Here is a 21837-nt window from a genome sequence, read left to right as displayed (position 1 = left end):
CAACTCCAGTGTTAGACCTTCTAATGACCTCTAATGACCTAAATGACCTCCAAAAAATGAAAATATTAACGTTCGTTTTTTATGGATGTCTAGGCGGCTCCATGTTTCAGCCCTTGTGTGTCTTCAAACTATGTCTTTGAACTATCTGACGACTGTTAGCACTCAACATTATTCGCAAAAATCAAATCAAATCAAGTTATGAGTTTTGGGCACGCTTTAGACTCCATTCATCAGCCTGTTTCCGAATTTAAAGAATTTGAGCCGCGGCTTAAATTTAAGACGCTGCTCAAATATCATTGGTTCCACTTACAATTGTATTCAATGTTTAAGATTTTAGCCGGTGCTAAATCAAGACCGTTTTTTTGCGGATTTGAGACACGGCTCAAATTCATTAAATTCGGACTCTGCAGTTTCAAGTCCCGATTAACATGAAAATAATTAATTTTTAACGTTAAGAGTTATGATCCCAGCAATACGACCAAGTTTGAGCAATGCAAACATTTTCAGATCCCTTTCATTCATTAGGGGCCAACTATGTGTTATGTATGAATAAAGGGGAGCTCCCTAAAGGTTTATTATGTTTCTGCTGTGCATTCCTAGGAATATTTAGCAGAGGAAAATTTTATCAAGAATTAATGAATGTTAAGAAAGGTATTCAAGAAATTAATTAGCTTTAGAAACAAATAGCTTTCAAGATTTAAAAATGAACACCCTTGAAATAATTTATTTTTTCACTTTTCCTTTTATAGTTCAATCTTTCTTATCCGTTTAATTACCTAAAATCGCCATCCTTGAGTTTGATGAGGCTTTTTTGTTAAAGCCAAGGAAAAGAGTTTTTTTTTATTTCAATCATACGAACGAACCGATTAGCCTTTCCCATACTTGGGCTTACAATCCAACTACGAGGTCACAGAATCGAACCAGTAATTTTGCATACATTTGACATTTTTCTCTTTTTTAGATTAGAAGAATTAAAGTGATAAAACATGAAACAAGCGTATCCAAAAAACGTTGAAAAAGCGCCAAAGAAGTCCCTTTCCGTTAAAACACAAATAAACATAATGATCTTAACTTAAATTCTTTTTAAGACAGTTAAACTGTGTTCTCTTGTTTCGTGTTCTCCGATTTATAAATAATAAATTACCCAGCAGCAGGACCACATGATTTATTGCCAATATGACGTCAATGAGAGGGAACAAATTTTGCAAACTATTTTAGTTTCTTCACCGACAAATATTTTTTTTCCAATCTAGGAATCATGATATGATTCTGCAGGGTGCTTCACAACATTTTTTTTTGTTGTATTTGCTGTTGTGTTTTCAGCAACAATTAATTCCACGTAAATTTTAAGCAAATTAGAAGAAATGCTTTACATTGATACTGTGGCATGTCTAATCCACAACTGTACATTGATAGTGTCACATGTCCAATCCACAACTGTACATTGATACTGTGGTATGTCCAATCCACAACTGTACACTGATACTGTTGCATGTCTAATCTACAACTGTACATTGATAGTTTCACATGTCCAATCCACAACTGTACATTGATACTGTGGCATGTCCAATCCACAACTGTACATTGATACTGTGGCATGTCCAATCCACAACTGTACATTGATACTGTGGTATGTCCAATCAACAACTGTACATTGATAGTGTCACATGTCCAATCCACAACTGTACATTGATACTGTGGCATGTCCAATCCACAACTGTACATTAATACTGTGGCATGTCCAATCCACAACTGTACAATTAAAAGCTCTTAAATCTAATAACCAAGTTATTGTTTTTTTTTTAAAAGTGTTCATTTACATTTGTGATTTCTCTGCATAAGTGAGTAATGCATTTCTTACTTCAAAATTACCTTATCACAGGGTAGAACATTTTCTACTGGCTTCTCCTCAACAATCTAAACAGTAGAAGTAGAAGTAGAAGTAGAAGTAGAAGTAATAATATTAGGAATATCAGAAGAAATAGTATTTGTAGTAGTATTATTAGTAGTAAGCAATAGTAAGTTATAGAAGTGGTGGTAAGTCTAAAATTATATTAGTGTAACAATGTGTGATTTTGTTGATCTTTTACGATCAGCGATTCAAGGATCTTGATAGATCGCTGAGATCATAGCTACCTAGGGGTATCATGCCCCCCCCCCTTTTTATCCTTTGGATAGACTTTTGAAGCCTAACGGATTTATTTGAGTTTGCATGTGAATTCTATAAATAACCCAAGCCACGCTGATAACCCAAGCCACGCCAATTGTTCCGTTATTCCAGAGGCCCGGGCGCTGGTGGGATGGCCGGCCAGCTCCCGGGGAACTAGGGTTAAGCTCTAGCCTAGGGTGGAGTGAAATCAGGGAAAAGCAGTTAGTTGAAGACCAGCTCCCTAGACTAGAGGTTCCCCTGGAGATCCCCCCTCACTCTGAAACATTCTCAATTCATAATATTTGATTCGTATAGTATTTTCCTTTAGTTTTTGTATCGTTGTAAATAATAATAAATTGTAAGAAAAAGCGACTCGTCGAATATTTAGTCAAATGAGTAGTTGCATTGATTCATTTTTCTTTCATATGTAATACTAGTAAACTAGGTTCAAGTATTCTTTAGATACCNCAAAATATTCTGGATGAAAGAAGATTTCTTAGGATCCAGGTTTAGTCCGGGAGCAGCATTCTTTACCATATGTAATCTTAACAAAGAGAATTATCTTATTAGTCTGTAGTTAAGCATTCTTTCCTATATGTAATCTTAACAAAGAGAATTGTCTTATTAGTCTTTAGTTAATAATTCTTCACCATATGCAATCTCAACAAAGAGAATTGTCTTATTAGTCTTTAGTTAATAATTCTTCATTATATGCAATCTTAATAATAAGAATTGTCTTATTAGTCTTTAGTTAATAATTCTTCATCATATGCAATCTTAACAAAGAGAATTGTCATATTAGTCTTTAGTTAATAATTCTTCACCATATGCAATCTTAACAAAGAGAATTGTCATATTAGTCTTTAGTTAATAATTCTTCATTATATGCAATCTTAACAAAGAGAATTGTCTTATTAGTCTTTAGTTAATAATTCTTCATTATATGCAATCTTAACAAAGAGAATTGTCATATTAGTCTTTAGTTAATAATTCTTCACCATATGTAATATTAGCAAAGAGAATTGTCTTATCAGTCTTTAGTTAATAATTCTTCACCATATGCAATCCTAACAAAGAGAATTATCTTATTAGTTAATATTTCTTTACCATATACAATCTTAACAAAGAGAATTGTCTTATTAGTCTTTAGTTAATATTTCTTCACCATATGCAATCTTAACAAAGAGAATTGTCTTATTAGTCTTCAGTTAATATTTCTTTACCATATGCAATCTTAACAAAGAGAATTGTCTTATTAGTCTTTAGTTAATAATTCTTCACCATATGCAAACTTAACAAAGAGAATTGTCTTATTAGTCTTTAGTTAATAATTCTTCACCATATGCAATCTTAACAAAGAGAATTATCTTATTAGTCTTTAGTTAATAATTCTTCACAATATGCAATCTTAAAAAAGATAATTGTCTTATTAATCTTCAGTTAATAATTTTGACTTTAAATGTTGTTCTTTATGCAAGCATTTTTATTTGTACACATTTGGACATTGGCGTTTGTTATTGAGGCAAGAAAAAAAAAATAATTCTCATTATGATTTTGTTATTTGTAACTGTTTAAAATCATATATTAGCAAAATCTTAAGCAACATTTACAAGAAAAAGAAAAAGGACCAGAGCTGAAAACTTTAGAATGAGATATACTTAATCTCGATTACTTAATCTGAGTATCAAATGCACTTTTGATTTTCTTCTTAAACCGTTCTTTCTTGGATATAGTAGAGAAAAAATCAAAAACCAGTTTTTTAAAATTAGAGAGTCCCTCCCGTTTCTGTATATAATCTTACATGGCACGCAAAATTTTTAATTTATCGGCTTCATGTACGCGACTCTGATTTGTTGAATTTTATACACTTTTCAGGATAGGTTAGTCTAGTCTCGATATTAAGACAAAGAGAGGATCAAGCATTAATCTCAATATCCACCATTCTATATATATATATCCATGTACATGATAAGATTAGTCTCGATATTAAGAAAAAGAGAGGATCAAGCATTAATCTCAATATCCACCATTCTAAAGTTTTCAGCTCAGGGTTCTTTTTTCCAACACTAACAGGATACCCGAATAAAGTCGATCCTCTGGACTATACTGCTTTAAAAAAATAAGAATTTGCATACAATACCTTTGAAATCTTTCTAGTTATTAATCTATGGATTTGCTTTTCATCCATTAAATTTAAACATGTGAAGGTGGTTTTAAACTGACGCAAAATAACTACTAATAGCTATGTATTAGATTTTGTCCAAGAGTTAAATGAGCATATTTGTGCGTTGAAAGATAAATTTGTAAGTCAGAAGTATGAAAACTATACTCATACTAAAGGTCTTGTGTGGCACCTGTTTTTTTTTGGCAAACCCTGTCAATCATAAAATGCGATATCCAAAGAAAAGAGTAATAGTATTAAATTTTAAACTTTTTTATTGTTTAATGTAATTTTGCTTTAGACAAATATAAATGATGCATATATAAGTCTAATTTGACACGTTTAATATAAAAGTTTGATAACTGAAAATTATGACCTTTTCACACTTTTTAAGATACAACTGAAAAAAAGGCTTGAGATATTAAGGGTGCTGTTGTGAATCGTTGAGAGCACACATTAACCTGAGGACCACAAAACTTAGCGCTGAAAATAACTTCAAACTGGTTCGGGATAAAAAATGATCTATGAATGATCCACACAAATATTGAAAAATAATTACTAATGAAAAATGGCTTTAATTTTAAAAGATAAGAAAAAAAACTTTCTAAATAAATATTTTAACAAAATAGTTTAAAAACTCTTTAAGAGATTCTAAACGTAACTTCAAGACGACCGATTCACAACGGTACCATTAAAAGCTTTGTATCATCAAGTATTAATTATATTTGTTTTTGTTTATGAAAACTGTTTATTTTCATTTGTGGTTTCTCTGCAAAAGCAAAAGCAGTTCTTTTTCAAAAACAATGGAGAAATTGGCAGAATTAAGAATGTTCATGCCAGAAAACCGATGCCTCTTTATCAGATTACGGTGGCAAGGGTACCGTTGAAAAACGGTACCCTTTATACAAACAGGGTCACGACAATAACGACGATGGAAACCTTTAAGCTGTAGATTACATTGATCAAATAAAATTAAACACATTTTAAAGAAAAAAAGATTCAATTTTTGTACCTGGTCCCCGTATGTGTGAAGAATATCCACCCCTTTACCTCTTCTCACTGCCATATACATATCCTAGAGAGAAAGAGAGAATACTTTTTTAAAAATCCGCTAATAAAATAATTGAAGAGTCCAGATCTGAAACTTAAGAATTGAAACTAAATATCCACTGTGGACACTTATGATTTCTGCTTTATCCACCTTTTTTACCCTCTTTTTGGATCCCAATACTAAGCTGAAAACTTTCGAATGGTGGATATCGAGATCAATGCTTTATCTCCTCTTTTTCTAAATCTTCAGATTAATAAATGCTTGTTATTAATCCTTGTTAATTCTTGTTATTAATCTCAATCTGTTAATTAACCGATTGGGATTAAGGATATCTCATTCTAAAGTTTTCAGCTCTGAATTCTGATCAATGAGAGTTCTTTAATTAAAAGGTGCGCCAAATTTCAAATTTCCAGGATTCTGATCGGTATCAACAAATCAGCTAAGGATTTACTATACAAACGACCTAATTACTCGGCTTTGCTCAGATAGAGCAAAGTTTATGATATATTTCTAACTTTGAATCTGTTAAATCAAGTATCAAAATCAAATCATAATTTGTCTGTTTTATTCAAAGATTTATTCACTTTTAATCGAAGATTTATTCAATTTTATTCGTAGATTTTTTTGTTTTATTCAAAGTTTTTTTTTCAGTTTTATTCGAAGATTTATTCCGTATTATTCTAGATTTATTCAGTTTTATTCGAAAATTTATTCAGTCTTATTTGAAGATTTTTTCAGTTTTATTCTAAGATTTTTTCAGTTTTACTCAAAGATTTATTCTGCTTAAAAGCTTAAAAGTTTTAAAGATTTTTTTTTATTTTTTTATTTATTCTGTTTACCTCTGAAGATCTCCAAGTTCGTCCAATCGCTACAGGAGCCATGTTAGAAGTCAGGTTAACAGAAACAATATCTCCCTTTTCCAATCTTTTTCAAAAACAAAAATTAAAATGATGTCTTGATAATATAGATATCATCCACCTCCTCCCCTAGGATGTCTTGATAATATAGATATTATCCACCCCCTCCCCTAATTTCCTAATCTATTGTGAATTAATTTTGCAAAGAGCGTCAGATTTGTTTGGATTAATTTACTGTTTTTTTTAAATAAATAAAAATTTTATTTAAAAAAAGGTTTCACAAAAGTTAAAAAAAATGTATAAAACATATTCTAAATCTTGCATTTTATAATTAGGAAAACTAAAAATTAACAATATATGATAAAAACCCAAGAAATTAGAATGTATGAACGACTTCTTTCAACTTATGAACAAAATGTTAGAATTATCTCACAAAATTTTAAATCTGTAACACTCTGCTCACAATTTTGAACACAATTTTTGTAAATTTGATATTACAAACAAGTGTTAATGTTATATTTCACAGTTTATAATTGTTTATAACTTACTTGCCATCACAGTAAGCTTTAATTCCTTTAGATTCATCTACAACTATTCCAGGAAGCATCAGATCAGCTCCATTCACCAGCTTAGCTAGCACAGGCGGATGCGTAGTAAACACAGGTAACAGCTGAATAATAGCTTTTAGTGTTTTCAACCTAAGTCAAGTTCAGAACTTTTGAATCGTGTCTTTAAGTTCAGAAAAATTAGGCTTTTGATATCCGGCGGATTTGTTTAATTTCTTTTAGATATTTCAAAATATTCTGGATATCTGTTCAGAGCTTAACCCAATAGCTTAATCTCGATATCCACAGTGGACTCTTAATCGTCTCTTTTTGATATTCTATCTGCGTTCCGACCAATAAGAGTTCTCCCATTGATTGCGCACAAAATTTCACGACTTTTTATTGGGGGTTCGGTTTCTGCAAACAGCACTTTAATTAGTTGAATTTTTAACACTTTCCTGCAGATATCAAATAAAGATTAAACTAATCTACAGACTAACAAAAAGTAGGGATTACGCATTTTTTCCAGGTCAGGCCAATGAGAATCGTTAACATGCAAGGTTGCAAGGATTTGACCAAACCTGGTAAGTAAGCATTGGCTTGTAACGTATTTCCTTATATAAAATAATATAAGATGGTCGACCATTATTCCGGAGAAAGCAGGGTTGCGAAACATGATAGAGAGCAAAATATTATTTGGATGAAGTTGAAAATGTGCATTAAATAAAAAATCTGATATATATTTTACTAACAGTGCTTAGGATCCAATCTCTTTTTTTTTCATAAGTTCAGAGTTGGGTTTTAGGAGTAAAGAAATTTTTTTTTGTAGTTTTTGGTTGATATTTTACCCCTTGGATCCGGATCCGTGGATCCGCATATTTTTGCGGATCCGGATCCAGGAAGTCAAAATCTTGGGGATCCAACGGATCCGGATTCTAAGCACTGCTTACTAATGGATGTTTCCAAAGTGTGTAAACGGAAGGGTAGAAGGTTTTCTCCTTCTCCAGCTGGAAGAACACAGTATCTCTAGATACAAATATCAATGTGAAATTCATTATTCATGTACGGTAAAAACCAATATAAAGAAATTATAGAAATTATTAATCTTTCTTACGCTGTCCTGAGCTGGGAACTTTTGTATTGGGTACTTATAATCCCGATCCCTTGATCTCAATATACAGTACACTTGACAATTTTTATATTTGAGTTTTGTTATCCCTGCAGTAAACCACAAACCACGGCCGGCGGGGCATTGATGAGGAATTAGATTAATCCTCAGGATTAGAATATTTATATTAAAATTGCAGTCAATAAAGAATTTTTTTAGAGAAGTTTCTAAGTTGTGTAAATGTTATGCTTTAGTAAAGAATTTCGACCGAAAACCCGCTATTTCGTTGAAAACTCTTTCAACACGCTACTCTGACTAAACTAGGATGTGTGGTGCTGCTGGAGCCCCTAAATCTTTTCTATATGGCTGTTAGAATCTATTTAAATATTTAGATTATCCCGAAACCGCTGTGCTTTCTTGTGCTTTTGCCATAAAATATATTTGTTTCTTCCAAAAAGCTCGCTGTATCAAAGACATCATAATATATTGCGGGTTTACAGGATCCATTCAAGGATAAATTTATGAACGGGAAAAGTAATTATAAATTGAAATCATTAAAAATCAATACAAGCTACAATTCATGCAATGTCTGTAAATGAAAAGATTATCAGAATATATTCATTTTGTCCATTCTAACCATGGAACACAATACAAATGCATTTTAAGAGGAATATTGTAAGAAAAACCAGTCACCCCCCCCCATGACCCCCTAAAATACCCCACTGTGTGGGGGGCAGGGGCATATTTTTTTTTCTTTCTTTCCGAGGGGCTCAGTACCCGTTGTAGCCAGAAAACCCCTAAAAAGTTATGGATTTCACTGGTCCAAGGGGGGGCTGAGCCCCTTTAGCCCCCCTGAATACACCTCTGGCCGCAAACACGCACTTGAAAAAATGTCACGACACCAAAAAAAAAGGATGAACATTGATATTTTCCTGTTGTGAATATAAAGAAGCAGACTCTCTCCACCAAAGGTATAAATTTTACTAACAAATCACTCAATCAAACTTTTTTGTTATTCCATATCTTAAACTTTTTGTAATTTCATATCTCAAACTTTTTTGTGATTCCATATCTCAAACTTGTTGTAATTATATCTCAAACTTTTTATTATTCCATATCTCAAACTTTTTGCTATTCCATATCTCAAACTTGTTGTAATCCCATATCTCAAACTTTTTTGTAAATCCATATCTCAAACTTTTTTGTAATTCCATATCTCAAACTTGTTGTAATTCCATATCTCAAACTTTTTGTAATTATATCTCAAACTTTTTTGTAAATCCATCTCAAACTTTTTTGTAATTCCATATCTCAAACTTTTCTGTAAATCCATATCTCAAACTTTTTTGTAATTCCATATTTCAAACTTTTCTGTAAATCCATATCTCAAATTTTTTTACATTAATGCATAAATTATTTAAGCTTGTTTCATTACACTTCTATAAGTATCATTAAGATTTATTTTGTCAAGTTTGTTATCGCCTGTCAATTCAATTGAAATTTTTTCTTCTTTTAAAATTTATTTTATTTTTTAACTTATTCAATTTAATTTATAGAAATATTGATAAATCCGTCAACAGAGCAAATTTTTAAAAATTATCTGTAACTCTTATTAAGGACCAAGATTTTAATTAGTTAGGTTTTTGTTTTTATAACTGCGCCACTTATCGTGATTTTGTACTGATTTATTTCTAATTTATTGCTAGAGTATCAAAATATAAAATATTTCTAAAACTGAGAGATTAAAAAGCTGAATGAGAGATTCCTTTGAATGATTTCATCCTTGGTCGGAATAAGGTTGTTAAGGTCGTCTTCCGTCAGAAGAGGGAATGCTGCGATTAACTGAACTTTCAGCTTCTTCTTGTCAGAACCTGGAAGATAATATGGAGCCATGTTTAATACAGTGCTTAGGATCCATTTAATTTTGATGCGGATTTTAGATCGGGATTGGAAAATAATGGACCCGGATCCAGGTCATGAATATATCTTAAAGATTTACTGGATTTTTTGAACAAATAAGAATTTTCAAAATTTTCTTCTTTTTTTCGATATTTTTATGCTAAAACTTAATACCATTTAGAAATAAGGAAATTTTTAATAATCTTTTTTCTTCAACAATTCAGATTTGAGTTTTTTGTTTGTAGCTTCTGGTTGGTATTTTCCCTCTTGGATCCGCATATTTTAGCGGATCCGGAAGCCAAAATGCTACGGATCAATTTTGTATCAATTATATATTTAATATGGGGGAAGTCCAAAAGGAGGATTGTGGATATCGAGATCAGTGTTTGATCTCGATCTGTATTTAGTCTCAAATCAATTTAATCTTTATTCGATATCCAGCATGGTAATCGAACGAAGTCAGGAGTTCAAAGCGCAAGGAAGCTTTGATCAGAGGAGGAATTTATTTAGTTAAAACGAGAATGAAGGTTAAAGCATCAAGTATAAAAATTGTAAATTCTTCATTTGTTCAAAAATCTGTAAATCTTAGAATTGTTCAATGTTCATGGCTTGGATCCGGATCCAGTATTCGGAAGCGGATCAGAATCTTCCAAAATGTAATAATAAGCAGATATATATCTTATATTAATTGCACCTTTCATCTGTGTGTTGGATTTAACCCTAAAGGGTTTATTGAAAAATCCCATTTTTCTTCTGAAATAATAATTTAGTTTTATTTGAAATATTTAATGTTTACGATTTATTTATTTCATTTTAACAGATAAGTTACAAAAACATGAACAGAGGAGTGAGTACATAACATGTATGTACTTCAAGTACACTAATTGAATACAGTAAAAAGATCAGTACTGTACAAGTACAATGTTAATAATGCGTCGATTTAAATGTTGTGAGGTATTCTTCCCAAGATTATTTTCCTAAGGGTGACTTCCCAAATGACAATTTCCCAAGCGGCAACTTCCAAAAGCTTAAGTTAGGCCTTGTAGGCGTCACAGGCTGCAATGTTGGCCGATCGCTGCGGCTAGGATAGACTTGGGATTGGGAAATTGCACATTTGGGAAATTTCCACTTGGAAAATTGTCCATGGGAAATTGCCCTTTGGGAAAATACCTAAAATCATTTTAATAAGAACAGAAGAAAAAATAATACACAAAGTAGGATAATGCTAAGTGGAATTAACAAGTCAAAGGGTTGTAAAATCATAAAACATTAATTGTAAAAACAGTTTTAGATAATAAATAAGAAAAGGATAAAATCAAGGCTAGGTAAAAACAAAAATGACTTAAGAGTTACAGAGTACAGTGTTCATTAGTGAACACCTGTTTAAGAAAAATCGTTTTAAGAATGGAGTTCATAACTGTAGACAATGCTCGTAAATATATTGTTTGTTCTGGTATGTACAATGTAAATTGTACATTGTATAGTGTACACTGTTCAGCATACGCTGTACAGTACACTCTGAAGTGTGCACCGAACACTTTTAAATGGTAATCTGTACAAGCAATTGTACAATGAACAGAGTGTACACTACTGACTGTAAAAAAGAACATCTTATGTACAATACTGTAGATATAATGTACTGTGATGCAACAGGTGTAAAACATGTTAGTTGAGATATTTTGGCAAGGAAGAAAGAACGAACACCTGAAAAGAAAAGAACTGATTAATTTACAGTTGCAATTTTTTTCATCCTTTTGCTAATGTTAGACCAAAAATTACCGGGGTTAAAAATGTCAAGAAGGGGAGGGCCGGGGGAATAATTTTTCAAGCAAATATACAGCCCTGTGATTACAATGGAAGTTCAAAAATAAAATTTAAAAAACAGATGAAGGATAAATACATCCAAGATGGTGGTATATATATATATATATTTGAGAATCTAATCTATACGAAAATTAAACATCAACTGGCAAATGTTTCTCTATTTTTGACACTTTTATCCCAAAAATTCAATAATTTAAACATTTATCCAGCTAATAATCTCCAAAAATATTTATTTTTTCCCAGTACAACGACATTTAAAAAATTTAAGTAAATAAAACATAAACATCAACAGTAAACAAGAAACATCTGAAAATCAATGAATAAATAAATAAAACATAAACATCAACAGTAAACAAGAAACATCCATACAATGAATAAATAAATAAAACAAATAATTGATTGAGAGAACAAACGGTCGAACTACTACATAGTAAAAAAAAGATATACCGTTTTCAGAAACGAATGCGTAAAAAAAGATATACCGTTTTCAGAAACAAATGCGTAAAAAAAGACATAAAAACAAATGCTTGACACAATTTTATTAAAAAAACGAATAAAAATATTAAAAAATCTATATTTAAATAAATATATGCACTCAGCACTGCACAGTTGCGCACCACCAAATGACATTAAACGAAATCATAAACCAGCTTGCTGTTTCGTATTCCATCTCAAAACGTAAATGAAAATGTTACCTTTTTATGAGTTTTCCTCTTCGAGCAACTTGATTTCCCGTTCTACCTCAACCTTCCTGGCAACCTACAATATTTAAGATTTAAAAGAATATTATGTCTATTATCTATCTATCTATCTTATATGACTGGTAACCAACCCTCCCAGCAGCTACCCTCTGCCTCCTTCCGGAGTGCATGGGTCACAGAGTTACCATGACATGTGCAATGATACTGTTATATCGGAGTGGTAGTAGCCGAAGCCGTGAAGCCCCAACTGCCGTGGCCTGTATCTATAACCTCAAAGAGAATTATAAAATCTGCAAATTAGTAGTGTTGGATTTTGGAACCAGAGACGACCTACTAAATACTCATCTTCCTCTCCTTTAACACACTGGTTTTGTTCATTATGTAATTATATCTAGAAACTATAATTGTACTTCTAAAACTGTATAATTTCATCTTACTATTTTTTATAATAATCATGAGTGAAAAAATATACGGATCAGTACTTGCCAAATGGATTAGCAATATGCAAACAAAATTTAAGACCTCCGTGCTAGTAATTTTTATGTTGTAGATATCGAGATAAATGCTTAATCTCGATCTTTAATTAATCTGCAGATTAATTAAACTTGTATTTGAAATCCCCCATGGATGGTAATCGTACCCAGTCAGGGCCGGGGTAAAAGGGAGCTAAAGATATGACAAAGTTTTCCGCAAATCAGAAGTGCCCACATTGGATATCGAGATCAAGCGATCGGGATTATGAGTAAACTACACAAAAGTTCCCAGCACTGGTAACATAAAATTCTTACTGTTGAATAAATGTTTACTTTAAAAAGCACGGATAAAGAGTGCTTAGGCTCATAATAAGTACTACGTAGGATCCAGATCTGTATCAAAATGAAGTGGATCGTAAGCACTGCTGATAACTCTTCTCAATTGCTATTTCAAACAAAAAAAATCTGCTAGATCGAATAATTAAAGTTTAAAATATCAGATAATACAATCTGGAAGAAAATCTGGTTTAAGATGAGTGACCAATCCCTTAATCCTCAATCCCTTAACCCTCAATCCCTTAATCCCTAAGTTTACCTTTTCCAACTGCTCCTTCTCTGGCGTAGGGATCTCTCCAGAGTTGAGCTTCTCTTCAAGAGCTTCAATATCTCGCAACTTTTTCTTCAAGTTTCTCAGTTTCTTCTGAGGATCTGTAGCCAAGGGTTGCCCCGCATCATTTCTTAAAGGAAATACATTTTCAAGATAGCTTTGACCTAAAGGGACAATAAAGGTATTTTCAAGTGACCCTTTAAAGTGCTGGTGCAATATTGACAGCGAAACCTCTTAAACCTTCGTCTGATCAAAAATTGCTAATTTTATCTCTCTAAAGTGACTTACAGATTTATGCGGCATAAGAGAAGGAATAAAATGGACCAAATTAAAACATTTTAGGAAAGAAAAAACGAGGATATTTTCCTCATTGTCGTTCAGATAAATGTGTAAGGGACATGCAACCTTATCAATTGGCGGGGTCACTTTAAATAACATTCTCAATCATTAATGGGGACAATCCATAGAAACGAAAACGAACGGGGGAAGGGGGTCAATGCATAACATCACTCTAGCCAAGGTACTAATGCAAGGAAAGTTATTTCAGAGGTGTACGCATTTTTTGTACTGTCTTTGGCGGAAAAGTAAACACAAGACGAATGTCACAGCCTGAAATGGAATAAATAATCTATGAAATATTCTGGTCATTGTAAACTATTATGTGAATTTTCAAAATTATCAAAATTAAATGCTTTTATCTTCCTCGGATGCTAGACGAAAACTGATGCATTTATTCTTGTTTACAAATTCCACCCAGAGAGAACTGGTTTCAATATGTACGCAGAGTATACGCGACCACAATTAACTTTCCTTGCATTAGTACCTTGACTGTAGTGTCGACTTACCTAGGCCTGGTTTCTGATACAACAGTTTTTTTAAGCGTATCTGACAAATCCTGAGCCAATCAATCAATGAGAAAATTAATGATAATTATCACACAAAAAAATTAATTCAATGGAATTTGGTTTTTAAGGAAATACAAAGCACTTATAAAACAGAGCTTACGCTTTAAAGTTCAAACTTAAGTGTTTCAACAAAATTTGAATTAGGTTTTAAAACCAATCAATCAATCAACCATTTGTTCATTAGTTCATTAGTTGCCTTGATTTCATTGTTACCGCTTCCTCCTTTATTTTTCTTCTTCTTAGCTTTGGAACTGAAATATCACATGTTCAAATCAGGATTTGGAACTGAAATATCACATGTTCAAATCAGGATTTGGAACTGAAATATCACATGTTCAAATCAGGATTTGGAACTGAAATATCACATGTTCAAATCAGGATTTTAAGAAAAAGTTTGACATTTTTTTTCACATGTCAATATTTTTTCACATGTCAATATTTTTTTAATGTACTGCGGGGGAATATAATAAAAGGGTAAAAATTTCAAATTTCAATACAACTGATACTGGATTCTTTTATTGACACGAAAAAATTGTTTCCCCTAATTCTGGGCTACAAACCCCACCCCTTTAACAAGTTAAACGATAGGTCTAACATAAAGGAGGGGGGGGGGTTGATTTTCGACAAAAATATAATCCTGTAGAAGCAAACAATGGCGTAAAGAAGCAAACTATTGTTAGAGCACAAGAGTTATTGCAGCGATTCGGTCAGCCAGGAGGGGGGTTGGGGGGAATTTAACCATTTTTTTCTGTTTATAATCAAATTATATTTGATACTACCTTGGAACGAGAGGAGCCGAGGGTTTAGTGCTCAGACCAGGAATAGTTACAACAGGTTTAGGAAGAACGAACGTATCTGAACATAACATGATATCATTAATGGGACTATACACGGTGTTTCAAGTGACTCTCCGTTCATGAAGTATCATGACCGATTCACAACGGTACATAAAAAAAGCTTGACGAGATAAAAAAAATGTGAAACTAACCACTTTAAGAACTAGAAAAACGACAGTATTCCACAATCTGCATTGAATTGATCAGATAAAGGGAAGAAGGATACCATTGTGAATTGTGAATTATGTCGTCAGTCCTATAATTTCATATTGAGGCAGTTATCAACCAAAAACTACAAAAAAAAACTTTTTTACTCCTAAAAACCCAACTTTAGAAAAAAAGAGATTAGAAAAAATTCCCTCATTTTTGAATGGTTCATTAAGTTTTAGGATAAAAATAAGCGAAAAAAATAGCACAAAAACATTGAAAATTGAAAATCCGGATCCGGATTTGGATCCGGATCAATTTTTTGGGTCGCATCAAAATCAAATGGATCCTGAGCACTGGATAGTTGATAGATCGATAGATGGATAGATAACTGATAATTACATAGATAGATAGATAGGTAGAAGCAGCGTTTAGTATCCGGAGCTTTTGAATGGTGGATATCGGGATTAATGCTTAATCCACTCTTTTTCTAAATCTCCAGATTAAATATTGCTTGTTGTCCTCATGAATTTAATCTCCAGATTAATTAACAGATCGGGATTAAGGATATCACATTCTAAAGTTCCCAGCTCGGATCCGATGGATCAGCAACATTTTGGATATCCGGATCCGAATCCCCAAAAATATGCGGACCCATGGATCCAGATCCAAAGGTCAAAATATCAACAAAAAATGCAAACAAAATAATCTGTTGCTCAGAAAACCCAAATCTGAACTAAAGAAAACAAGATATTATTAAAATTTCTCATCTTAAAGGTTCGTCAAGTTTCAGCATAAAGTAAGCGAAAAAAGAGGAAAATAATCTTTTAAATTCTTTTGTTTAAAGATCATTAAATGTTTTTGACCTGGATCCGGATCAAATTTTTCCAGTGCGGATCCAGGATCCGGATCAAAACCACTGGATCCTAAGCAAGAACAGAGTATTACTGACCTTCTAGGCTTCCGCCATGATCCATCAGGTCTCTGTGTTCCTGGCAACATCAGGAACCCTGATAAACAATTATGTAAAGGAATTGTTCACAAATTTGAGTAAGTGTTTAAAGAATGTCATCTTCAAAAATGGACTCAACTATAGAAATTTACGCCATACCTTTAATGTCTGCAAGATGTCTTAATCTTAAAAACTTTTTCCGAATTTGTTTAATCGCAGCCACGGAATTTCGATCATCTTTCGTTAAATTAAAAAAATCAAGTGCAATGGGCTTATATTTAAAAGACGACCTACAGCTAGGACAGACAAGGAGGGGGGTAAGAACTGCGGCTAGGAAAGGCCAGGGTTGCTCCAGCCAAATGTTCACATATAAAGTCCAAAACTCTTTCTCATTATTTACTGCTCTTTCCGGATTCAACGGCGGTATAATTCTAAATTAATGAACTCAGGAGTTTGTGCATCTCTATTCGATGATGTTAGCGTTTTAGTGATTAAACTTGTACAAGCAGTTAGAAAGAAAAGTAACACTAACCTGTGTCCGGATCCAAATACTGCATTGCTTTCTGCTCAGCTGTCATGTTTAACTATTGCCTGAAAAATTTGTTACACTTGTTCGAAGTTGGATATGGATATGCAGCGCTCGGCCCCAGAAACTATCTTAATCTAAACTACATTTGAAATAACACAAACTTAATTTCTGCAACTTTGTTGAATAATATTGGTCGTTTACAAAATTGATAATATATCATAATAACATAATAAACATGCGATCCGCTCAAACGATCGCGAAATTCAAGGTAAAAGATTACAAGATTGGGAGCAACACAGTTCAAGTTGAATCATCATACATAATACTAATCAGCCATTTTTAAGAAATGCTACAATTATTTTTACGGTCAATTATCCAAATTAATAAACACAAAAAAGATACTATTATATATGGTTTTAATAAGACGCTCGGTTTTCCCTCAAGTTCAGGTTGCAGCTGTTCGTGTCGTAATTGGAGGTATATTTATGAGGACAGAGGAGAGAGAGAGAAGCTTTTTCTTACAAATGTTTGCGGCAGTTTACAAATGAGAAAAGTGCCTCAAAAAAATTGTAAACTTTCCCATCTAACTGTATCTATTGTTTTCTAATGAAAACAAAATTAAAAAAAAACTTTAAAGGTTAATGGCGCACACGCACTTAACAAATACAAATTATTACATTAAATAAAAGCATTAGGGTCTTTTGCACGCAGCTCTTAGGTCCGCTAAAAGATAAAGCCATAATTGGGAAATTACCGCGGCAAAAGCGCATTATTGATATTTTGCGGTCGAAAAAGGGGAAATTATTTCCTTGATTTAGCGATCATAATGTTTCCTTTTCCTGTTAGACCTTTCTGCCTTCTCCAGCGCCAAACCCAATGGCTTTTGATGTGGCTTTACAATCCTGTAGATGACCTTGAAATGTGTAATCACAGATTTTCCCATTCTAAATCTGTATTTATTATTTAGTTGGAGCATCTCTGTATACGTCTTCTCTCTCCATTTTTGATCATGATATCCCGTCAAAGATAGAGGGATTTATGTGCTTGGTCTTCATACCCCGGGTATGGAATGTTGTAGCATATTGTAGGGACCCGGCGTATCTCCACTTAGGTTTCCTCTGTCAAGAGTTCTAATCATACTGGTTAAATTAGATCGAGTATCAAACCTGTTCTTCTCGATATCTCATCTTCCACCGGGCAGAACCTTCGGGGGAAAAGGATGGGTTGAGACGACAAAGCCAGAGATTGTCGGGACATCCTTCTGAAACCTCTACCAGATCTCAGATGATCTTCTCACCTGATATACCTCTCAGGATATCATTAATTGTTCCAACTTCCATTACATCTATAGGCCTATGACTATTGCTGTACTCAGCCATAAAAACATGGTGCAGCATGATGGTGTCTCCTGTGATCTCTAAAGTATTCTAATAAAATAGCATGCAATATACTTTACTTGTTAATGTGTGTAATGCGTGCTACTGAAATCTTTAAGCTGTAAAAAATTGTGATTTTTACACTTTTAGATAAATTACAGTTACCTATCAAATACGTCACAGCTCACAATTATCAAAACAATAGAAATTCGTACTTTTTACATGTTAGAATTCGATACATGATTTTAAACTCTTTTCAAATATATATATGGGTCTAAAATGCATGGTATAACAATTTTTACATAAAACGAAAAAGGAATTTTGATTTAATGAATCAGAAAAATAACTTTCAGATAAATCGAGAAAGAATCAAAATGTCTGAAGATAAATTAGAACAGAATCCTGCTACAGGTAACATCATAACGTTAAACGTCAAAATGGCTGAACCGATCGGGCCCATATTTTTTGTACAAAGAGAAGATGCTCACTTAAAGAGCCACAATTAAAAGCTTAAGTAGTTCACAAGTGCGAATCGCCGTACAAACCTATGTTTTTTAAACAGCCAACCTTACTTGTCGTATTATGACAATTTAAGAAAAACACATTTAGCACATTGTTTCACATCAAAATTCAGATTTAATTAGGTTAAGTACCAAGTAGATATTCGAAGATGAAGTTTAACTACACTTCTTAGCTTAATTACTACCTGCGAATTAGTAAATCTTGGTTCCAACGTTATTTGGTTCAAACGGTATTTGGTTCAAACGTTATTTGGTTCAAACGTTATTTGGTTCAAACGGTATTTGGTTCAAACGTTATTTGGTTCAAACGATTAGTTTATTTTTTCTTAATCATTAATTGATTAATTATTTAAAGTATTTCTGGGATGGGTATATTTAAGAATCCCTCCACAATGGGAGATAATTTTTGAATGCTTGGGTGACAAGTTTTATCACCCTTTGGGTTTTTAACCCAAAATTTTATTTATTTTCTCCATATCAGCGAAAAACAAGCGGGGGGGGGAGAATGATTTTTCCTAGAAAATATACACCCCTAAACAATCCTTAATGAGTGAATATAAATATTTGTTAGATAAAGCAGAGAGTGAGGGGCTCATGCAGGATCCTAAAAACGTCCAGGAACAAACAGAATTTAAACCAGTGCAGCGGATGCTTTTGTACAATTTTTAAACAACAATTTTGAACATTTTTAGCGTGTTATAAAGGACAGCATGTCTGAAGAAATGTTCATAAAAATCTACCAATTTTCGGTCCAGCACTTGGACAAAATAAGAGTCGAGTTTTGCGGCCAATAGCTATTATTATAACCAAAAATGTCATTTTATTTCAGAAATATCGGGAAGGGGTCCAGAATTCGTGGCTAGAATTCTGGCAATATTTCCATTTTCAACCTAACTCCTAAATTTTCTGTTTAATAATCAGGAATTGACAGGATACATTCAAAACATGCTCCAACAGATGCAGGTCTAGATTATACAGTTAAACCAAGTACTTCGGAGCCATCCAAAAAGATTCATTCCGTTTAGTTGTTGCTTAAATCTCATCTTTATATTTTTTTTTCTTCATATTTCAGGAAAGATTCCAAATGATGTCGGATCAGATCATCACTCGTATTGACGATATGGGATCAAGGATCGACGATCTTGAGCACAACATTAACGATCTCATGTCACAAGCGGGGAACGCAAGCAATCCTGCATTAACCCAAGAAAAGGAATCCAAATAGTTTAAATTTAAAAACAATTGATTGATATCGGTTTTATATTTTTAAAAAAAACCTGTTTTTCAATCACTATTTAATCATATGGTTATTTAGGCTTTTGAAGGCTTGAATTTTCCATTTTATAATGTTTAAGATTTCCCAGATATTTAAAAAAGCCCAGTTGAAGAGCTAATTCTGATTGAGGCTACTTTGAATAAATAAAATTGATTTTGAACATGTTTCGTATTTAAATCTAATTTATTTCCAAATTGTGTTTCGAATTGCTTTTCATCTTTCTGTACACTGCCTGCCTTATTTTTTCGAGTAGATTTCTTGATTTGAATTGTTTGATTTGAAGAAATGTTTCTATTATCTTACTTATATATTAATTCTCACATTGCCCCAGAAAGGTCTTTAAAACAACATAGTAAAAAAGACAACATTTAGTTTCGGAAATACTATATTATCTAAATATTTCCCCTTCAAGTGGAACTATTACGCTGAAACTAAATGTCGTCTTTTTTACAATGCTTTTTTAAATATGCTTTGGTTGGAACAGTGTGTTCTTCAGCATATCCTAGTTGTTTCAGAGGAATGGTAAAGCAATGAGAATGAGAAGAAGAAAGATTTTGATCCTGTTTCTCACTCTTCTGATTGTTTTCATCTATTACAGGGATAGAAACATTCAAATGATGCAGCTGGTGTCCCACAAAACATGACAACTTAGCAAGACAATCTTTGATCTTTAGATTTATTTAAGACATTCAGTTGTCCATCTTGTTTCGAAAATATGGTTCTTGAAAAAATAACCAAAAAATTCTTCTAGTTCTTGGATTTCCAAAATGTAGTCTGTCTTTTTTGTGTTTTCATTATATTTTCATGGATACTGAGTTGAGGTCTTTTAAAAATAAAACAAAAATTGTCGACATCTGAACAATATTAAACATATCTCCGGTCATGTTGAGAGCACAAAAAAGGGCAGACCACATTTTGGAAATGCCAAGACATGGGGTATTTTTTTACTATTAACCTTAGAATTATATTTCCAGCATTTATTTAGGTATACATGCCGTAAATTATATAAAAGATGAAAAATGGCCGTCAAGTCGTCTTGTTACTCTCATGTTTCGTGGGATGCCCTCTATTTAAAATATAAGTAGTTCCAGAAAAATGCATCCTCACCTTACCTTCAAAAATGGCACGATTTTAGACGATAAATTACATTTTTAAGGGAAAGAAAATGATTATGAAAAAATTGTATGACATTTTTATTGTCTATTGTTTAATCAACATTAAAAAACTGTTAAAAACAAATGTGTTTTTTTGTTAAAGCGGAAAGTAATGAATTCTTGAGTTAAATTATCAGGATGGGGTAGGGGGGGGGGGTTGTCAGTTGATGTTTAATCTTCCCCTTCACCCCTGCTTTACTCCCCAATATCCGAAATGGATTTTTTCTTCATTTTGAAATGTTTCTTATTCATATTAGGTCACATGAGTCTCAAGAAAAGCAAGTGAGTTTGAAAATAAAATGTTTAATTTATGAAAAACATTCTTATAAAAAAAAATTCTATTAATCAGAACAAAGTAAAATAATTTTTATTTCAACTTTTAGGAGTGCTTAGGATCCAGATCCGTTGGATCGGCAAGATTTTGGCTTCATGGATCCAGATCCGTAAAAATATGTGGATCCACAGATCCGGATCCAAGGGGTAAAATATCAACTAAAAACTTCCAAAAAACTTTTTCTACTAAAACCAAAATCTGAACTTTTGAAAAAAAGAGAGATTATAAAATTTCCTCATTTTTGAATGGTTCATCAAGTTTTAGGATAAAAATATGCAAAAAAATTTAGTAAATCTTAAAGAAATGACCTGGATCCGGATCCGGATCCATTATTTTCCAGTGCGGATCCAGGATCCGGATCCGGATCCGCATCAAAATTAAATGGATCCTAAGCACTGCTTTTTAGATATAATTTACAGAATTTTTAGTGTA

The 21837-nt window shown here is 32.6% G+C and overlaps 3 protein-coding genes across 4 annotated transcripts; 1 reads left to right on the top strand and 2 right to left on the bottom strand.

Annotated features, from left to right (window-relative positions):
• Positions 1-2889: 2889 nt before the first annotated feature.
• LOC111705687 (eukaryotic translation initiation factor 2D) lies at positions 2890-10519 on the bottom strand. The gene is made up of 8 exons (XM_023478315.1): positions 10465-10519; positions 9637-9742; positions 8804-8854; positions 7714-7789; positions 6767-6888; positions 6201-6285; positions 5221-5385; positions 2890-2925 (listed from the first exon to the last, which is right to left on the bottom strand). The coding sequence occupies exons 1-8, from the start codon at positions 10514-10516 to the stop codon at positions 2890-2892; spliced, it is 693 nt and encodes a 230-aa protein (XP_023334083.1). The 5' UTR covers positions 10517-10519.
• A 35-nt stretch (positions 10520-10554) lies between these two features.
• On the bottom strand, positions 10555-15163 carry LOC111705685 (partner of Y14 and mago). The gene is made up of 6 exons (XM_023478314.1): positions 15060-15163; positions 14477-14531; positions 14221-14270; positions 13364-13505; positions 12290-12353; positions 10555-11474 (listed from the first exon to the last, which is right to left on the bottom strand). Exons 1-5 carry the CDS (start codon positions 15146-15148, stop codon positions 12294-12296), a joined length of 396 nt encoding a protein of 131 aa, XP_023334082.1. The 5' UTR covers positions 15149-15163; the 3' UTR covers positions 10555-11474; positions 12290-12293.
• A 3299-nt stretch (positions 15164-18462) lies between these two features.
• Positions 18463-20433, top strand: LOC111705681 (heat shock factor-binding protein 1). Of its 2 annotated transcripts, XR_002766064.1 has the most exons (5): positions 18463-18531; positions 19213-19259; positions 19563-19604; positions 19714-20252; positions 20402-20431. XR_002766064.1 is itself a non-coding variant. In XM_023478310.1 (4 exons), exons 1-4 carry the CDS (start codon positions 18495-18497, stop codon positions 19864-19866), a joined length of 279 nt encoding a protein of 92 aa, XP_023334078.1. In that variant the 5' UTR covers positions 18463-18494; the 3' UTR covers positions 19867-20433. The 2 variants fall into 2 exon arrangements, 1 of the variants encoding a protein (XP_023334078.1); XM_023478310.1 differs by having other exon boundaries at positions 19714-20433.
• The last annotated feature ends 1404 nt before the right edge of the window (positions 20434-21837 follow it).

This window comes from Eurytemora carolleeae, unplaced genomic scaffold (assembly GCF_000591075.1).
Source record: "Eurytemora carolleeae unplaced genomic scaffold, Eaff_2.0 scaffold354, whole genome shotgun sequence".
NCBI classification, from domain to species: Eukaryota; Metazoa; Arthropoda; class Copepoda; order Calanoida; family Temoridae; genus Eurytemora; species Eurytemora carolleeae.
The sequence above is the reverse complement of the archived record's forward strand: the minus strand, read 5'-3'. Positions and strand labels throughout refer to the sequence as shown.

Excerpts from the sequence above, each read along its gene's own strand:
- LOC111705687 (XM_023478315.1), bottom strand. The coding sequence starts at position 10,516 with ATGGGATTTTTCAATAAACCCTTTAGGGTTAAATCCAACACACAGATG. Across the intron at positions 7,790-8,803 it reads CTTCTTTATATTCACAACAG|AGATACTGTGTTCTTCCAGC; the intron begins GAAAATATCAAT and ends ATTTGTATCTAG. Across the intron at positions 6,889-7,713 it reads CACTTTGGAAACATCCATTA|CTGTTACCTGTGTTTACTAC; the intron begins GTAAGCAGTGCT and ends GCTATTATTCAG.
- LOC111705685 (XM_023478314.1), bottom strand. The coding sequence starts at position 15,148 with ATGTTATGTTCAGATACGTTCGTTCTTCCTAAACCTGTTGTAACTATT. Across the intron at positions 14,271-14,476 it reads GCGGTAACAATGAAATCAAG|GATTTGTCAGATACGCTTAA; the intron begins GCAACTAATGAA and ends TGATTGGCTCAG. Across the intron at positions 12,354-13,363 it reads AGAAGGAGCAGTTGGAAAAG|GTTGCCAGGAAGGTTGAGGT; the intron begins GTAAACTTAGGG and ends TAAATATTGTAG.
- LOC111705681 (XM_023478310.1), top strand. The coding sequence starts at position 18,495 with ATGTCTGAAGATAAATTAGAACAGAATCCTGCTACAG. Across the intron at positions 19,260-19,562 it reads AGGATCCTAAAAACGTCCAG|GAATTGACAGGATACATTCA; the intron begins GAACAAACAGAA and ends TTTAATAATCAG. Across the intron at positions 19,605-19,713 it reads ACATGCTCCAACAGATGCAG|GAAAGATTCCAAATGATGTC; the intron begins GTCTAGATTATA and ends TTCATATTTCAG.